General features: G+C 51.2%; 1 protein-coding gene across 1 annotated transcript in view; it reads right to left on the bottom strand.

The window, feature by feature from the left end:
• CUX2 (cut like homeobox 2) overlaps positions 1 to 18,199 on the bottom strand; it is a 117,072-nt gene extending 98,873 nt beyond the window's left edge. The window contains exon 1 of the mRNA XM_044440953.1: positions 18,098 to 18,199. Within this exon, the coding sequence (XP_044296888.1) occupies positions 18,098 to 18,199 (102 nt within the window). The remainder of the gene's footprint in view (positions 1 to 18,097) is intronic.
• Positions 18,200 to 19,966: the final 1,767 nt, after the last annotated feature.

The raw sequence follows: 19,966 nt of genomic DNA, 5'->3' as shown, positions 1-19,966 counted from the left end.
AGAGAGAGAGAGAGAGAGAGAGAGAGAGAGAGAGAGAGAAACAAGAACACTTCGGGACGAAGGCTTCGCATCTGGCCGCATCGAGATTAAGGCCAATATCAAGTTCTCCGGCTTGCCGAGAGACCAGACAATGATTTATTAGATCTTATTTCCACATCCCTTTAAAACTATAATGCAGTGATAAAACTCAGGGCTTATGCTGGCATATCCATTTCATCGGAGTCCCATTAAGTCATTCTCCACCCCCTCCCACCTCCCACCCCGCCCCACACTCGCTTCGAAACACAGGCAGTCGCAGGCGACTAGAAATGCGGGCAAGGCACCCTGGCCAGACACCCGGCCCAGCCCAGAGATTCACAGGGAGGCCTGGGGGATGCAGACACAAGCCTCCAGATGTGTCAACCCCCAGATGTTGGCTGGAGGTGGCTGGTGGCCAGAACCCATTTTCCATGAAGAAACAGCATCCCTAAAAGAGTCAAGCAGCTTGCAAGTGGGTCCGGGCGGCGTTCTTAAGGTGGGTGGGGTCCCACCCACGGCCAATTCCACAGTCGGAGGCTGAAGGCCTTTTCACACCACCCACGGGGAGACATGGGGCGGGGGTGGGGGAACAATCCGGACTGCTTTCCCCCTCCATCAAATCTCTCCTCTGTGTCCAGATCAAAGGCCCAATCCGTGCATGGGGCTTTGATTCACTGGCTCCTTGACTAACAGTCCCAAGCACAGAGTCGCAATTCGCCTTGGGCTTGGGTGTCACCTGCAGCCAAAGGTCACAGTCCATCTTCCAGGGCGCCGTATGTCAGTAGACGGATACTGGGGAGGATGAAGATGATACCGAGCTCCAAAAGATGGCATGAACACATGCTGACATTTCGACTAAGATGTTTGCACGCACGAGGCCCCAGGTTTGATTTCTGAAATCTCCAGGTTGGCAAGGAAGGGACCCTGCCTGGAAACCCTGCAGAGCCGTTGCCACTGGCCACTGCTGACGAGGTGAACCCAGGCCTGGCTCATAAAGGCAGCTTATCCCAAAGTAGGAGAGAACTGGGAAGGAGCCAAAAGAGCTCCAAAAGAAAGCGAGTCCCAAAATGCTGCCAACGCTTCCCAGGTAGCCCAGCTGAGACCTACACTTTCGTATGATGGCCTTTATTGCTATGTTATGGCAGCCTTTCCCAGCATGGCCTGCCAGCATGCTGGGGGCTGCAGTCCAAAACATCTGAGAGCACCAGGTTGCAGAAGGCTGGAAGACTTTCCTCCTTCCTTCCTTCGAATCTTTCCTCCAGAACCCCCACCTTTCCTCCAAGACCCCAAGAGCCTTGCTTGGCAAGACCCTTCCTCTTCATTCACAACTGTACCACATTCAAAAGCCTGCACTGCAACTGGGACGGGACTTGAGGACATTTGAAGGCTCGGCACAAACATGCCCCACTTCCCATCCTGGATCCTGCGGGTTCAGGAAGAAGGCAGCCCTGTTTCCTTCGACAAGTTCGGCTCAGAGCCCCGGCAGTGCAAAGGCGACCAGGAGGGCTTCTGCACTTCCCATAGTATCGATTGAAGCACAATAACGGCTGGCATGATTTTTTTCCTAGCGTCAAAATACTTGGTGGATTGAGGATGCTCCAGCTGGAAGGTTATATGGTACCCTTTCAAACGGAGGGAAAAGACGGAGCCGGGATACGGCTAATAATATGCCGTGTGCTCCTTTTGGGCACAGGGTGGCTACCGGGGGCGTCTTTGGGAGGCCTTCCCAACGGCTGGGAAGCAGGGAGAGCGCGCCAGCCACGTTCCAGCACCCGGCCCTCCCTCTCCCTGGCAAGCACTGCTGGAGATAAACATCAATTCACTCCTCCAGATCACAGGAGCAGTAAATAAATTTTTCAGGAACCCAAGTTCCACACAAAGGGCTCTCGTTTCACACAACGTCAATGTTTTCAGCTGTGGAGAAATAAAAGCCTGCAAGGTAAGCTCCTTCAAAAAGCTAAAATTATCAATTGCCATCGCTTGGCGGGGGGTGGGGGGAGGAAGAGAGAAAAAGCAGGCGCAGGGCGGCTCAATGAGGCACAGGCGGGGGAACGAACGCAAGTGGCATTTGCTCCCTCCCTCCCGCCTGCCCCCACCTGCCACCGCTCAGAATCGGCTTCCTTTCTGATGGGCAAGTGTTGCTCTCCTTTGAAGAATGCCTGGCTGTTTATCAGACCCAGTTCTGCCGGGAAAGAAATACTCAGAGATTTTGGGAGGGGTGATGGCAAAGGAGGCCAGGGAGCCCCCTGCAGCCCACGCGGCCCCAAGCCCCAGGGTGTACCGACAACCATCTACCAAGTGAGAACTGCACTGGGATGCTGGTGAAGCCAGAGAGTGGCCGGGGCCGTGTCTTCACCCCCTTCCTAGAGGAATGCACCGGAGGCTGATGAGCTTGGCCAGGCTGGGAGGAAGACCCCGGACAGTGGCCTTCTGCCTTTTCCCTGCTTCCAGAACCACGGCTCGGTCACGGGGCACGTGCAGTTGGAGCGTTGGCATCTCAGACAGGAGCCAGGAGGCCTGCTGGGGATCACTTGAATCCAAGCTGGCCTGCCTTGGCCCCTTTGAACAGGCCACCAACCTCAGCAGGCGCTCCCTTTTCGAGTCATGATCTCACACCCTCCGCTGCTCTGAAGAAAATAAAAATGCCTGCCATGCCATAATGTGCATATTTAACCTTCCGAAGGCACGAATGCATGTTTTTAATCAGGAGCTGATGTCTCTTGCCTTCCCGCTGACACAAAGGAGAGCGCATAAGCCATTACCCTGGTCATTACAGGCTACTTCTGTCTTGCAGAAGGTTGCGTGTGTGTTATTTAAGAACAAACCCTGTATTTATGCTACTGTAACAGAACAACAGCTCTGCATTTACTCAGCCAGTTCATTTGTTAGCAAGGAGCGACTAGAGCTGGGCGAAGACAGCGAGGGAACCTGCCGCCCCCTGGCCCAGGTGTCCTGCCCCGAATTGCTGCAGTAGCGGCAGCTCTCTGGAGCTCCAGGTGGTCCGAAAGGGGCTCCCGGTCCCACCTGGAGGTGCTGGGAGGGGCTCAACCTGCGAGCGGCTGCACGCAAAGCAGGGGCTTGCCACTACTCAATGCAGCAGCCACTCCGGCACATGCTGCGCGACGTCCTGCAGACCACAAAGCGTGGCTGGTGCGGACATGCTGGGTTATTGTGGCAAACTGCAAAGAAAGCTGTAGCACATGTTACAAACATGCCGCTTTGGGAGTAACTCATTCACATCTGTGTTTAAAATGGGGATGTTTTGGAAATCCGCTCAAAAGCCAGTGAGGCTTACGTAAGCAAAGCGGTGACACTGTACATTTGCAGTCCCTCCTGCATTCTTCCTTCCTCTCCCTCAGTTTCCCCTTTGTCAGCATTTAGACTGTAAGCATCGTGGGGCACAGACCAGTTCTCATGCTACAGACAATGCTTACTGACAATGCTACAAAACAACAACGAGCATTATCTTACTCTCCCATGAAGAAATTCCCCTGTCCGAGACAGAGAAGAAAACTAGGGATGAGAGTTCTGACTAGTAAACCCAGCAACCCACAGGTCGGACCTCATTTATTCAGGGCTATTCAGCAGCCTATACATTTGAAAATAAACAACTCTCAGCAGAGTTGATGAAAGGCCAGGACACTGAGTGTCCAGTGCCTAAAACTAACCCATCCCTCCAGGATTACCCAAATGACCAAGCCCCTCGACCAAATGGCCAAGGTTCCTTCGACCGCTGATTGTTTGGCTCTTTCCTGGCATTTGCGTGTTTTCGCTCCAGCCTAAAATGTTGTGATGGCTCCTCCAAAAGCTTTAACAGAGAGAGGATCTTATGTAGCCCAAGGGTTCCTCCACAACTGAGTTCAGCCGTTGGCCTAAAACAGAGTGTCGCCCCAGTGTAAGGAGCGGCTTCTGTTTTCCCTCTCCAGAAATATGCGCAGCCCATAATTGTAAAAGGTGGGGAAACGGAGGAGGAGCAACCCTCTGGCCTTACACGATGCAACAGAGCTCAGTTTTGCCGGCATATTTGGAGCACAGACCATGAAAAGTGGCAAAAGGGGCCTTCTTTCTTTATTGTGACATTTCTGCAGCTGTTTCAAAGCTGTGGGATAAGTCACGTGCAAGCTTTGCGTTTGCTCATTCGGGGGTGGTGTTTACAGGGACCCAAAACATTCACAGGTGTAGAAAATGCCAAGTAGTCAAATTGCCCAAATATAAACCTGTAAGCTTTAAAAGGCATTGAACGGCTAATTTAATTAGGTCACCCTGTCCCTGGGAGCCTCCAAGAAAGGCCTATTCCATTCAACAAAGTTAACTGTATGCTAAAACCATATTTAATAAAACCATCATCCAAGTCAAGAACTCTTAAGTCAATTAATCATATGTATTTTAGCTGATTAGTTCACTGCTTAAATGTGCAAATATTTACATATGAATATAAAATAGACCTGAAACAAAAGGGCAGGCTGCCTTTGTTTTTAAGGCAAGAATGTAAGAAAAGCGGTGCAGGATGAGACCTTTGCCCGCGGTGGCCAACAAGCCAGCTCTGAGAAGTCTGAAGACGGACAAGCGTGCGTAAGAGCCCTCCAGTCAAGTCCCCAGCAAGCCCGGCAGATGCGGCTCCATCCTCAAGGACGGATGGGCCTTATGTATGCAAAGCGATGGCTCATTGCTTCTGTAGTCCCTGCCCCCATCGTCCTGCCTCAGCCTTCAGTCGGTGGACTGCTCCCTCCAGGGCCAACGCCAGTCCACCAGGCCCTGCGACGCTCCAATGGCGGGATCCTCATTCCAAGCCGCCTCTGCCTGTTGCTGCCCACACCTGCACTCTCACACTCTGGATCTTGACCTCGGACCCCTGGCTTGGTTCTGGCACACAGGATGGGCAGCCAGCTCTCCCTGGGCCGCGAATACCGGTGTGCTCCCCTCGCCAAGCCTGCAAGACCTCCGTTGGGTTGGATTAGGCAGAATGGACCTTCTTTTCCCAGCAACCCCTGTGGGGCAGACATGGGAAACTCCAGGCCCAGGGGGTCAAATCTGGCATTCCCAAATGGCTCAGCCCCCTTTCCCTCAAGCCACAATCCTTCCCTGGCTTCCCAGCTATTGCCAGTTTTTCCCCCTCCATTCTGAAAGGTCAGAAGGACTCTCCTAAAAAACTGCAAAAACTAAATCTTATGATAGGGGGCACGCGGAAATCCAGCACTGTTCCCTGTGGCCCCAGCCAAGCGCTTCTCTGAAAGAGCACCTGGCCCTCAGGCTGCAAACGGCCCAATGCCCTCGCCGGACTCCGCCGACTGTCCACTCCATTGCCTGGCTAGTCTCTCAAGTCCCGAAGAGGCGCCCTCCATCCTCCAGAGCAAGGCCACACCAGCATCCCCCTCCTCTCCTGCCACTCCTTTTCTCCCCCTGCCCTCCCAAGAGTCCCTCTCCTGCTCATTGATGAGTATTCCCAGGGCAGGCCTGGGCTGCTTCAGAAAGAACACAAGGCCTGAAAACGCACGCAACTAAGGTGCACGCCAGTGCTTTGCTGGTCTCACGGTGCGTTCAATCAGTGAGTGGTAAATGGGAACCCCAAAGCCCCTTCTCTCTCCCTCTCTAATGTTGAAGGCATGAAAAACAATACTGTGGATATACTTGCAGGATTGCTCCTTGACTGAGCACAATGGTCACATCATACTGGCAGGCTCGGGGGTGGGGGGCGGATGGAGGGTTCCCAAAGAGCCAGCAGATAAGCTTAAGTTATGACTGAACTGGGATAATTATTCATGCTAAACATAGGGCTAAAACTCCCTTCTCCCCTCTTGGCCAGGATAACGGATTATTGGAAAGTGGACACAGGAATTCAGGCTTTGAAGGTTCTGCCAGAATCTTTCGGCAACTCATTGTGCAGGCGGGCGCCTCAGACTCTTCAGAGTCTCCCCTTCTGATTAAATAAGTAAGAAAGCACCACAAGGCTCTAGCCCTGATGGGCTTCAGAGGGGAGCTTGAAAAGGCATAAGGAATGCTGGTTTGAAATCAAAGGGAGACTAAGCTACACCTGGGGACTTGGCTACAAACTGATTGAGTGTAGAGTTTTACTGATCCAGGAAAGGTACAATATAATATGAAGGGTGCCAATGCAACATGCATCCTAGCAGAAACTAACCCCATTAGCCACATGACATCCTATTGGCATTCGCACTCACTCAAATATGTACATGTGTGTGTGCGTGTGTGCGCGCGCACACACACACACACACTTCATCCATTAAGTAACATTTCCCAATTGGTGAGTCAATAAGAGCAGATAACAGACTCAAACATTTAGCTGGTGCTCTTATCTGTTAAGCAGGATGGATGGATTTTCTAACAGATGGATCAAATTCATATGATCTAGGAGCCGGGAATTTATTTTTAAAAAGCCCTGCAGTCCGTTTTATTTTGGGGGTGGGGTTTCATTCCGGCCACAAGCATTTGCGTATTGTGAAGAAACAACACAACAATCCTGTAAATAAGCCGAAATCCTCCCCACACCCCACGCCCGCCCGCCCCCCTTTGCCACAACGCTACACTCTTATTGAGTGGGTCAGATGTTCTGCTGATTAAAAATTGATCCATTTCAAAATCTAATCAAGAGAATAGGATCCTTTCATATGTTATCAAGCGAGTTGCTGACAACTACCAAAAACCCTCTACAAACACCAGAAAAAACCACGCCAAAAAACAACACCCTGTTATTAACCCGTGATCCTCGATGACCCGGCCCTGACGGAAACTGGCAAGTGTAAATTATTCAGTAGTCCAGGAGCAATATCGGAAGCCTGATGAATTTGCGCGCCGGCTGGAGCCTCCGTGGGTTAAAGCCAATATCACGGGCCCATCGGTCCCCGGAGAACGGCTGCCTGACACGCTGCCATTCTGTGTCATGACTAGGAATACATTACCAGCGTCAGCCTGACTTTGAGCGGACAAACGCTCCCCCACCTCCGCCGCCCCCTCAGCGCAGCCCCCGCAAGGCGCTTCAGCACAAGGCCCCCTCCCGGGGGGGGGGGCAGGCAGAATTTGGACTCGCCGCGTCCACTCTGCTGTGGGTGCCGAGGAGAGGAATCCTTGGCGTCGCTTCCATTTTTAAGAAAGCAAGGAGCCCTCCAACCCACCAACCCAGGAAAGCAGCACCAGGTGGGGCAAATGTCTCCCTCCAGCCGGCTTCCTTGCCCAGCTCATTGGCCCTGCCAGTTCCTCTTGGCCCTGTGCCCCAAGCTCAGCCTCCACCCTGCCCAGGCTGAGGGGCCACAGGGGACCCGCACCTCTGGGGCACGACTGGCTTGCGGGAAGTCCAGCAGTGCATGGTGGGTTTCTGGCAGGCCAGGTGAAGAAATGCAATGCCCGGGCAGCTCCCCAGGCCAAAGGATGCTGCTTCCAGGGCTGGGACGGGTGTTTCCTCAGGCCCTTGAGGCTCCATGTGAAGCTGGCCAAGGTCCCCGGGCCACCCCCCATCTGAGAGCCAACCAAAATGCGAAAGAGGTGGGCCTGAGCCCTCCGGTATCGCTGTGGACTTTTCCAACACGTTTCCATGCTCTGCAAGGACCATGAGACAGTCAGGATGTGATGGAGCCATGAGAGGCACTGCCAGGCTGGGAGACCTGGGGTGCCTCATTCTACAGAGACTTGAGCATTCACAGGTGCCTAAGGAAGGATTTTTCCCTGCACTGATTGGGCAATTTTCAAGGAGGACTGAAGTCAGGATGGAAAGAGTTAACTCTCTCGTTTCCATGTGCTACAATACATGTGTGCACATCAGCTCCCCTCCCCCACCCACCCTTGACAATCAAGCTGGGCCAGGTGGGAGTAAGAAAGATGCCACTGGTCTGGGACAGTCCAGGCCAGGATGCAAACAGACTGAAGAATCTATTTGCGATTGTTTGGATGAGAAATTAATTGCCTGGTTTTGCTTCCTGTGAAAACTGGATACTTCCTATTACTTCTTAATGTGTGTGCATAGGGGGTGCCTGTGTGTTTGTAAACTTACAGAATTTATGCAGATAGATGTCTCATGAGCCTGAGCCCTAAATCTTTTAAGTGCCTAGGAACACCCAGATTTCAGTCTCTGCATTTTGTCCTAATAACATGATGAAAAGCCTATTTGCATGCAAAAATATAAAATCAACCATTAAAATCCCAGGATCCACTAAAGATCTTATCACATGCCGCCCAAACAATTGGGAGCAAAGAAAAATCTTTACCTGGGGCAGGAAACAAGATCGCCTCGTGGGACGCGTGTTCCGCAATCGGGGACCGCCACCAGGAAGCACGCTTCCCTTACAGCCGTTCTCCAGCCCTCTCGGAGGAGGCACTGGGAGGAAGGGCCTCCGGCAAGGTACGGCAGGTTTGTATGCCAAGCGATCCCGGTTTGACATTCTGGCCTGCTAACAAATCACCGCCTGACACATCCAGACGACGACAGCAGCAAACACCCGAGCCACAAGTAGCAGCTAATCAGTAACTGAAGCTCGCAATCCGTCCCAGACCCGTGCGCAGGGGAGTGGGCTAGGGAGCCACCCCATTCATTCAGCTGACCCTGACTTTGTGCTTGCTCTGGACCAGGCCACCGCAAGCAGAGGTGCCCCCCCCCAGGCATCCCTGCACCCTTCAAAGCAACCCCCCACCCAAGTTTTCTCTTCTGCTTAGTTCTAAGGAGAAAGTCATCATTAGCCACTTGAAAAAGAAGGTACCGCAGCTATAAGCTACAGAGCAACGGGGCAGGGGGAAAAAAGCTCCTTCACACCCGTTCAGCTCCAGACCCACCGGCAAGAGAGAGAGATTATGACCCACCAGCCAGTCAGAAGCAATTTCATCAGCTCCACTCAATTCACCACGAGCTCCTCCGTGAGCCTCGCCTGCATGTTAGCCCGCATTCCCGCTTTTTCTCTGGAAGAGCTAAGCTGAAGATCAGTTTTGGGGGGCGGGGGGGACAAGCAAAATGTGTCGGAGGGGCGTTGAACCCAAGGCCCAGGGCCCCACCTCACCTAGCTGCGGTCTCCGTTTGCCCCCGCTCCACGTCCCCCAGTTGGCCTCACTGGCCCTTCACCATGCCGCTGCCGCCAGCTGCTGGTCTCCTGCCTTCGGCGTGTGCTTCCCGGGCTCTGTTGGGCAGGTGCTTCTGTATGCACAACTAGGCTACCGACAAGCGCCGGTCAGCATCCTTTCTGCTGGAGGGTCTCAAGTCGCTGGTGCCTAGTTTTCGACCCGGGGTGGAACAGGCAATGCCACGGAAGGTAGAATTGGGCTGCTTGAAGGCCAGGAGGGGTCACCATCTGGAAGATGGGATTCTAGCCCAGGCTGCTGTGCCAAACATCAACAAAAGGGAGCGGAGCAGGGCCTTGTTGCTTATTATCTGGCAGTATTTGCAGGGATCCTATTACGACTGCAATTACAAAAGTGACAGAAACCAGAGAACCCTGGCTGTCTGGGCTGTGGGAACACAGGCCAGCAACTGTTATCGGCCTGTGTGCCGATTCTTCCAGGTGCAATTAAAGTATCTTCCCTTCTTGCGATGCCTACCAGAAGTCCTGCAGTTGGGCGGGAACCAGAAGGGGGTGGTGGGAGATCAAAAGGATGTTTCTTTTCTCCCTTGAAGGGTCATACCAAGGACCTGCCTCGTCCTGCAGCCGGCTTCCCGCAGCAGCCAGCCACAGGACTGCGAAGTGCAGGCGCAGAAAGCAGGGGGCACGGCCTCCTCCCGCAGGGGGCACTAAGGGGGTCGGGCTCAAGGCCCATATTGCCCTCCAGCTGGCCTCCTCAGCAACCCCAAACTTCCACCTGGCCCGCTCGCTCCAACAGCAGCCTTTGCACCCAGTGTGGTCTCTCAGCACACTGTGAAACGGAGCAGATGTTTCCAAAGCCCCGTGACCAGCCCTCAACAGCCACTCCAAGCTGGGGGCCACACCTCGGTGCTCCCAAATGGGCCCGGCCCCTTTGACTGCCAGTTGTTTGGCAGCTTCCCAGCTTTTGCACCCCCCCCCTCCATTCCGATGGGCTGAAATGCTCCTCCGAAGGTGGAGGGGCCGGCAGGCAGCAAGGGCGTCTGGCTAGAACAAGCTGCCATTGCAGCCCTGCTCCTTCTGCCTTCACTGGTGCCCCCAGCGACCCCGGATTAGCGCCTCCCAATCTGAAAATGGTCCCAGGGTTGAAAAGAATTCCGCAGCCCTCCAGCCAAGCTTGAACAAAACCCCACTAAGGATCTGTGGGAGCGCTGCAGGGTCTCTCCGCTCCTTCGAACACACCGGTGATGCTTGAGAGTACAAAATATAACCGCCCCGACAGCAGTGTGGGTTCTTTATTCCTTTAATGCCACAGAATCCCCCTTTTTTCCTGCTGGCTACTTAGGCAGGTGGCCATGGTGGCCTGGCCTACACACCACCTTTATCCACACAACTTCCCTGCAAGGTAGGATAGGCAAAGACAGAGTGAGCTACTGACCAACCGAAGCTGGATAGGACCCACACCTGGGGTACCACAGTCCTGGCCTGATGCCCAAACCTGTAACCTGGGCCCTCTGGAAGTGCCAAATTGCAACTGTGCTCATCCCCAGGGACCATCCTGGTTGGAGGAAGGATGCTCTAACCATTGCACCACACTGTCTTCACTCACGAAGGTTGCCCAGCGCCCAACTTTTAAAACTGCGGTACATCTCAGGAGCCAACTGCAGGTTCCGCCTGGCCCTTTCTCTCTCCTCCCTGCTTGGGCATTCTGCATGGACCGCGCAGGGACCCTGTGACGGCAGTTTCCAACATGCCAATATGCCAATTTGACAGTTTAATATCGTTACTGGTAAATGTCAATGGCCCATTTCTCCTGTCACTATCTAATGAAAATATCTCACTGGTCTGGATGCTGCAGGAGGCGGCGGCCCTTTCCGCTCCTAGATAAAATCAGATACGCTGTGTGATTTCGTTAGGCTGCAAGGTAGATATCGGTAACCGGATCAAGGGGAAAGTAGGCAGCTCAAAAAGGAAATTTTAGAAATTACTCAGAAGGTGGGGAATGCAGGCACGCACACTTATGCCCTGTTTTCCCTTCTGCAGAGCACTGATTAAATCAGACATCAAGAAGGAATATGGAAATCGGCTTCACGCACCCAAACACCAAGCGCCTGCGAATTCTCAGCCAGAGTTGGATGACCAAGAGGACCTAACCTGGGTGCACCCTGGGTGGATTAGGATGCGCGATCTCTGGCTGGACTTGACCACACTTGGCAGGCACAGCAGGTCAAATGGCCATGCCTAGTCTATCCCCCGTGAAATACACACAAGACATCTCTCTCCTCCTCTCCATGCTTTATCAGTGGTTCCACACTTATAGGAGTGTTATCTGTCAGATATGTTAGAGAAAATAATCCAAACTGCCAATCCCTGTTTACCAACCTTGATAAGAAAGCAAAGCAAAGCAAAGCAAAGGCAAAGCAAAGGCAAAGCAGCATTGCATTCTAAACTCACTAAATTCAGGGCGCTGTCATAACTAAAGGAATAAAACAGATTTTGCTTGATCTTAAATACCTTTACTTGGGAACAAGTGCCATTATGCTACAGGAGACAATACTGTATTTTAAATGGAAAACGATGAATTATACATTGGTAACCATGTATGTGCCCAGTGGGTGATTCCCTGATTTTAAGATGTTAGGCCAGAAAGTAGGTAGGGAGAAAGGCTAAGAATGTGGACTGTGGCAGGGGGGCAGCAGGATGGTGCCCACCCCCCGTCTGCACATGGACGGCACATCTGCATGGGGTCACTGGGCGAAAAGCTCAGCGAACGCTGGCGCACCATGTGCCAAGAACATCTGGACTGCAGCAAGGTTAACGGCTCCACCAAGCCAGGGGTTCAGACCCAGCACTTGCTTCAACCTTATCTTCACTGATGGGCGGATCGTGGCCCCCGGAGCAGAGCAGGCGCATCCAGAGGGGAGGATCCTCAGTCCGTCAAGAGGTGAACCAATGAGAGCAACAGCGCTGGGAAGACACTTAGGAGCGGGAACCCTTCCTGTGTGGTAATTGAGGATGATGCTTGGCCTATGAGGTCTTGAAAGGACTTCCACTCTAAATCAAGTTTATTTTTTAAAAAGGAAGGAAGGAAGGATGGCTGGCTGCTCAAATTAACAAAGGGCACCTTCTTAATTGATCAAACGGCTTTTTTATAATGCACTAATCTAGCCATTTCAGCAACTCCAGTGTTGCAGCCACAATTATCTGAAAGCTTGGAGCGTCGACAAGCACATTCCCTGCACAGGCCACCCCTGCGGGGTGGGAAACCTTTCCCGTGGATTCTGTCAGGAGTATTCACTTCTCCCGTGAGCACCGAGGAGGTACCTAAACACCCCACCAGTTGCCACCTTCCTTCTCGTCCTCTGGGATATCCTGGAGAAAGCCATTATAAAGAAAGAAGACATCTCTCTGCAACTCACCCAACAATCAGACCAGTTTTTTAGTATTATTTTAAGATCATGGAGCATTAAAAGCATTCCCCTGAAGGGTTTGCTAATCAAACAGCCAGATCTTTCATAAGCAATCAATCCCAGCAGAGCAATTAAATCCTTCCCCTCTTAAAACACTGTTACAGTATCTGGGGAGACGCACACATCCCCAAAATCCCCCAGACTATTATTAATATTATTATTATTATTATTATTGCAAAATCCATTTTATAAATTAACCAGGGGGAAGAAAAAAGCTGAGAGTTAAAAAAAAACTTTGTGTGTTTTTTTTTAATTACAGAATTCACAATGCCTGAATAATGTTTAATAAGAACTATGAAAAATTCCTAACAGCATTACAACACAGCACAAAAGAATTAACCTGCTTACCGTGAAAAACTGCATATTTAATTAAGAACAGATAGTTCAAAACTATCCAGAGATTTCCAAAGTACTCTTGCCTGAGGGGGTGAATTACATGCTCGCGGGCTGCTAACAGCGCTTCGGCGCGCCATCCGGACCCAAGAGTCCCCATTAAGTGACAATGGACAGATGACATCAAATTCATTTCAACAGGCAACGGGAACTGAAGCGGACACATGGGGTAGCTGAAGAGAAAAGCAGGCTACCCTGCTGCTAGACATCAGACCCCTTGTTGATAGAGGCAATAATTAAAGAATAATGTTAATTAGCTGCTTTTATTGGAAAGAAAAGTACAGAGGTGGGGGCTGCAGTGGCACCCGGGTGCTTCTGCAAGGGAAAGGGAAACCATGACGGAGGGTGGGGGGAGGAAGCGCCTGCCCTCCCCCCACCCACCAACAGCCCCGAGTTGCCACAGTGCGATTTTTGCTAATCAGATATTTACTGCAGCAGGCCTCTGAAGGCTGGATTACAATACAGATGAATCAAATTATGGAGAAAGAGAGAGCGAAGCAGCATTTTGAAAACATGGAGATCTATATGGGCACAACGGCTGAGGGAGCCGGACGCCAGCTGGTTAAACACCCAGGACAGCACCTTGCAGCACGGCTCTCTGGAGACCCTCGTGTTTCGGTGGCATTGCACGCCATGTGCACCCTGACCCAGAGCTGGCCAGCTCCAAGGGGGCCAGGGGGACATGCTGCTTGGGCTGAGGGCAGCAAGGCGGAAGCAGGACCGGCCCAACCACCAGGCAAGCCGGAGAGGCTGCTTCCGGCTGCAGGTGCTGCCAGCCGGCGCCGGGAGCCTCCGGCTGTTCCTCCTCAGCCTGCCGGCCACCCTTGCTGTTGGGGGACAGCACTGTGTGCCCCCATATGGCCTGCCTGGGGTCCGCGCAGTCCACCTTCAGTCCCGTTCCTCAGTCACCCTGCCAGGGCCTTCTACACCTGGGAAAGGGGTGACCAGCGCACCGTCTGCCTCAGGCGGCACAACATCGCAAGTGACCCCTAGGCAGAGGTCACACTGGGGACCGGTGGCTCAGCAGTGTCTGAAAGATGGCGGTGGATCCTGGGTGACCGGCAGCCAACCGGCCTTTGGTGCCACCCCTTCCACAAGCCAAGACAAGCCTGGACTGCTCCGCTGGCATCCCAGCCGGAATTGCCCACAGCTTCCTTTGCTGAGCCAGTCCAGGAAACAGCAACCTGCCTACACGGTTCCGGGTTCAGATCCTGAAGCACGGGTCAGATATGTGGGAGGCGGGGTTAAGACATCAGGCAGAGACTCAGCCTGGTCCCCCTCACAGCAGTGAGCCACCGTGGGGTGGGCAGAAGGTAAATCTGTATTGCATATTCCTTGATCACACATCCGATCCGGGGGACACTCAGTTAGGGAAAAGTGGGACAAGAAATATGGCTCTTGTAGGAAATGAAGCAAGACGTGAAGATCAGTGGGGAAAGGCTTGTCTCATGACCCAGGGGAGAAAGTGTAGCCACAGGCTGTGTGTTCACATTTTTTAAAAGCCCTCATGTGAACACGCCGAAGGTTTTGTACCAAGAAAATCGTAATTTCACCTGGATTTCCGCTCTATTTGTTCTGCAGCATTTCACTATTTTGCATGCCGTTCCGGTCACAGACAGAGAGAAAGCAGCTGTTCAGGCACTGAATCCAGGAAGGGTCCTAAGGGCTCTTTCCTAAATTTCAGTGGAAATGGTTCATGCATCTTCAGGTGTGCTTGGACACCTGTAAGGACCAGAGAAGGGAACCTCTAGTGAAGGGCACTGTCAGAAGCCTTTTGGAAGCCCAGGTAAACGAGGGCTGCCAGATCGCCCCGCTCTGTGTGCTTATGGCCCCTCTCGAAGGACTCTCCTGGGGGCTGCATGAAATGCCAGGGACGCACACTTAACATCTTTTTCCAAAAATCAAAGGAGGATTCCTGGAACGTCAGAGCGTGCGTTCTCCACCTTCAGAGTCCTGGCACACTCGGCTACCCGGTGCCAGGCTTCCTTTCCCCCGGCCTGCGGGAGGGAGGGATCCCTTCTCGAGCAACAACGAGGAGGCCTGAGCTGAAGTGCAGCCTGATTCCGTCGTGGTGTGGATGACACATGGCAGAGATCCCACTAGAGCAATATTTACATGGGCCTCGGCTTGATTGTTTACTTCTTCTTCTTTTAGGAATCGCAGAACTGCCAGCAAAGGCGCACCATGTTGAGCAATTAATATTAAAGCAGCCCCAGCGTTGGCTGTGAGTCATTTTAAACTGCAGCAATACTCCAGGGTCCTCTTGAAGCTTTGGGGAAATCATTAAATGTTACACTGAACCAGTAAAAAAACAAAAACAAAAAAGAACACTGCGCAACACACACACGGACAACAAAACCTAATAATTGCACAGCAAGGCAGTATTTAAATGGCATAGCTTTGTCAAGTAAGAAACAATGACTTTGCTATCGAATGGGACTGTTGTCTGCGTAACACTGGTCTAAACTTGGGGGGAAAAGAATCACACACACGCTTGCGCAGTTCCAGCTGCAAAACGTGCTGGCTGAAGGGGAAATCTTTGTACCGGCAGCCAAAAGGAAAAAGTAATTCACAGATAAAGTGAGAACAGCCTTTGGGTTACGTTCAGATTCTGACAAGTGGGTTTCTTTCCCCATTCTCATTCCACCCCATGTTAGCCCTGGCGTGAACTTGGTCTTGCCGACTATGGAATGCTTCTTCTTTCCTTTTTCAAAACAGTTTCCCCCACATAACAAATGCCAAAGCCCACTTACTAAACATCTACTAGAATTCACAGGTCACCTTTGGGGCAGGACAGCATAAACAGAACTCGGCATCCAAGATCCCACCAGACTTCCCAGCCTGGCCCTGCATAAACTTGAGAGCTCAAATGAGGATTATTTTAATAAAAAGTGCTGAAGTTTTCAGGATGAGACTCCAAACCTGCAGCAGAATCCTTTGTTCGCAGCGTGTTTTTGAAATGAGTGGTTCAAACCAGCAAACAAGAGACTGCTAGAGGCGCCTGTGTCTGCGTGTGCCCCTGTGCGTGTGGGCAAACACACGTGCACATGGGGAAGTCAGAAAAGGAAATTGGAGAGACAAATTTGATCAGCACACAATGACCTGTCTCAGCTGAGCAAGATAAACATTCTCTGTCTTTCTGGTTATTTTCCAACAAGCAAAAATGTCTCCAACACAACAGTATATCAAGGTGTTCACATCCAAGATACCGTTTAAAAATCTAGAAAACAGGTCTCGGAGGGTGGGCATTTCTGCTTGTGCTGTTATTAAGGACACAGCATAATAAACCTGCTCCTTTGGGCCACTGCTAAAATTTTGCCAAAGCTCAAAGCAAATCAGGGATTCCTTCTCGGGAAAATCCCCTCCAGGTCAGCCTGAAAGGAGATGGAGACAGGACCAAGCTGTGACCAACAGCTTGAAAGGCCACACAGTCCCATGTGAGTTTACACACAAAAAAGCTCCCAGCATGGCAATTTACCTGCCAACTGAGAACAACATGCACTGCATACAGACAGGTTTTGCCTCATAAAAGCTTCTGCCATCATCAACCTACTAGTCCTCCTTCCTTGTTTTTCCTGTGAGAAGCTGGCATGGTTAGCTCTCTGTTATTTATAACTAGATGCTTTGCTAAGACTAGCAAAAGAATATCCAGTGATATCTGAAGTGAACTGGAGGGAAGAGGCTTCTCAAGTAAAGTATTAGAATGACTTCTTGGGAAACAAAAAGCTTATAGTCAAAAAGAATGGTGGGCATGTTTTGCACATCCCTACCATTCCGTATTTTGGTACATAAAACTCCCCACCAAAACTCACCACCAAACCTTTGCACAGCTCACAGGTTTCAAACAATGTGCTTTGATTTTATTAGCATTATCACTTTTATTAGGATATTGGCTCTCCTGCAAAAAAAAAGGTTGCCTTGGAGCCTTCTGCCTCACTCACTTTATTGTCAAATGTTATAATGATAGATGAGAAGCAGAGATAAGTCATGCAGACTAATAAATCAAAATGCATTTTTGACTCAGAGTCTTCACCCATCCAAGGGATGCTGGGCAGTTTACAATATTTAATACCAACACCAAAAAGTAAAATACAGAAATCTACATAAAACGTGCCTGATCTATGATGCTTCTCATTGTTTTAAAAAATCCATCTGTCTATCAGGTACAGACATTTCAGTGTATTTCATGTATTTACCAGGAACAACTATGATTTAAACCCAGAATTTTCCAATCTGCACACTAGTGCCCCTTCTGGTGAAGGAGGGAACTGAAGGGAGTTTGGTAAGGAAGCCTCATAACATGGGTAGGTCCCGTCATGCCCACGGAACCCCACAAGTCCTTCGAGGTCGGCATATGAGGGTCCCCATGAATTCAAGAGCTCAGAGTCCAGTAGAGAGGGCAGGGGGTGAGCTCAGAGAATTTGAACACCGTTGTCTCAAAATAAAACAAATTTAAATCACCTCAGCCACTTCCAGGTGACTTCATTACGCTTCTTACTGCTGTGTATCAACATTGCTTCTGTTTCTCACCATGTTCCTTTTTACATTAAAATATGGTCTCCATGTGCATTTTTATATCTGCAGCTTATCACATTCCCACTGAACATAGCTCTCTGAATCCTGAGGGAAAAAACCAGTATACAGCTACAATTCCCATCATCCCCGAGCACTCACTATGTTGGGCAGGACTGAAGGAAGCCAACAGCATCTGGAAGGCCCCAAGTTGCACACCCATGCTCCGGAGCTTTAAAAAAAAGCAGCAAAAACTTTCTTTTTTTAAACCACCCCCCCCCCCACCCAACCTCCACAATTTGCAAGCTGACTGTCAAACAACTTTATGTTCATCGGGAGAAAACAACATTAGCTCGGGGACTGGAAAATGCAGGGATAATGCCTGCATTTTTATTTTTAAGCCTTCCTGGGGAAATAAAAGCAGGAGTGGGAGGGCACGCAACTCCTCCTCCACCAGCATATGCCAAGCATATGGAGCCCAAGCTCTCCCCGGTTCCTGGGCTGAGCACTCGCTGCCTCTCCAAGGTGCCTCCTCTCCTTGCTCTCAGCACAAAGCTGTCAAACCGATTCGCGTTCCCCAACACGCAGCAAAGGAATATCAAGCAAAACTCGAACTTTGTTTCCTTGGAGCAGGAGGTCCTTTAAATACCACGCATCCTCCACCCTTCTCAGGTACATTTGCAGGCTCACGACTGGGGCTTGGATTATGGTTTCGCAAAGCACGAGCTGGGCCAGGTGCTCGGCTTTGGCAAGTAGAAACAGCCCCTGAACAACCATTGGCTGCTCCGCCATGACGCCTCTACCAGTGTCCAAAGGTGTCAGCTGGAGGTCTGCCTCACTCACCCCTGAACAGTGCCAGAGCGAGCTTCCAGCTGCTCGAGGACTGGATTCCAGTGGTGGCCACAGCCAAAACACCTCCAAGACCAGCATGCTGTGGACGGAAGGTCCTACTGCCAGTAACTAAGCCTTAGCAGAGACCTGGCAACCTACTTGAAGGGTGTGAGTGTGTCGGGAGAGGAACTCTGCAGAAGCGAGGAGGATGCGGAGGAACGAACGGAGTGCACCTATGCAGGGAACACGGCCTGACCTTGGCCTGCAGCCTCTGGTTTGGCACCACTATTAAACAAGATCTGAACCAGCAGGGTCGCTAGCTGCTAGCTCAACCATCCGGAATTCCCCATTTGCCATATGATGGGAGCTGATGGGAGCTGAAGTCCAACTCCTTTGGGGACCCCAAGTTGGGGAAGGCTGTCCAAGCCCACCCTTGGCGATACGGACTATCTGTCTGACTCTGTCGCCAGAGCCTCTGCCTTGCCGATTTCCTCACCCCAACACAACCCTTGCAAGAGCAGAAAGAATCAGCTAACCTCAATCTCTCGGCCAATCAGCCCCTCCCCCACTCTCTAATGGGCTACAGTGTGCACACAATTAATTAATGGGTTTATTAATTAGGAAAGAAGTCCCTCTTTGGGCTGCGATTGGGGTCATCAGTTTCTAAAGTAAGAACAGCCTGTGCTAAAGATAAAAACCCTTCCTCCTCATCTTCTGCAAGAATCTCATCCAGCTGAATCTCAATTATGCAAACCACAAAGAGGAGGGGGGTGTGGGGGAGAGAGAGAGGGAAAGAGAGAGAGAATGATACTTCGGTGAAACCTTCACTGGCCCATTTTTTCCTCCAACCAGTAGAAAGCCGTTTTGGGAAGCGGTGAAACCAGGCTGCCCCATCAGCCCTTTCTTCCCCATCCTCACAAATTACCCCAAGACGCTTCCCTCCAACATGCTTAAGCCATCCTCCCCAGTTCTAATGTCTGCCACACATTTTTCACTGCACGAAGTGATGAAAGGTGAGACACCAGGATGGGGAAGGTGGTCTGCCAGGAACGCAACGGGGAAAGGTGCAAATTTATCAGGTTTGGGAATATGCTAACGTTTTTGGAGCACGTGCCCTCGCAGTCGTGTCTGCATTTGGGGGGCATTTCAGTGATTTCCAAGCTGAAAAAAATAATAATGCCCAGATAGTCCTTCCTGATGCATCATCAGCTTCTGTAAAGAGACTGGAAAGATGGAGGTCAAACCACTCACACACTCGAGAAGCGCTGCCCCCTTTCCCTAACATACAGGGGGGCTGGAAGCAGATGGCCAATGACCAAGCGATCTGCGATGAACTCATGTCTCTCACCCAGAATTGGACGTGTTGTATGCTGAGACACACTCTAGGATGTTTCAACTGAACGGCTGACGGCTTCTGGGGGCCCAAGTAAAAACCCCTCCTTAGTGAGGGCTGCCTCTTGTGCATCTAAGTCAGCTCTTGCCTCCGGGGAATGTCTGGGGACAAGAGACCTTGGGGGCAGAGGGGAAACTGGGGGAAGGAGCCCACCAGATGTGCTGGGCTACAAGGATGGTGAGAACAGCTAGAATTCTGATGAGCTACATGATTGTAGAGGACTCTGCTGTGTATCACGAATTATTCAATAAATACATCCTTTGCGAAAAGCTTTTCAGTCCTGTGGTATGCATGCCATTGCAAAGTGAGGTGCCTTACTCCCATTTTACAGGTGG

This window comes from Varanus komodoensis, unplaced genomic scaffold (assembly GCF_004798865.1).
Source record: "Varanus komodoensis strain SLA01 unplaced genomic scaffold, ASM479886v1 scaffold38, whole genome shotgun sequence".
Classification (NCBI taxonomy): domain Eukaryota; kingdom Metazoa; phylum Chordata; class Lepidosauria; order Squamata; family Varanidae; genus Varanus; species Varanus komodoensis.
Note: the sequence above shows the minus strand (reverse complement) of the source record. Positions and strands in the feature narration are given on the sequence as shown.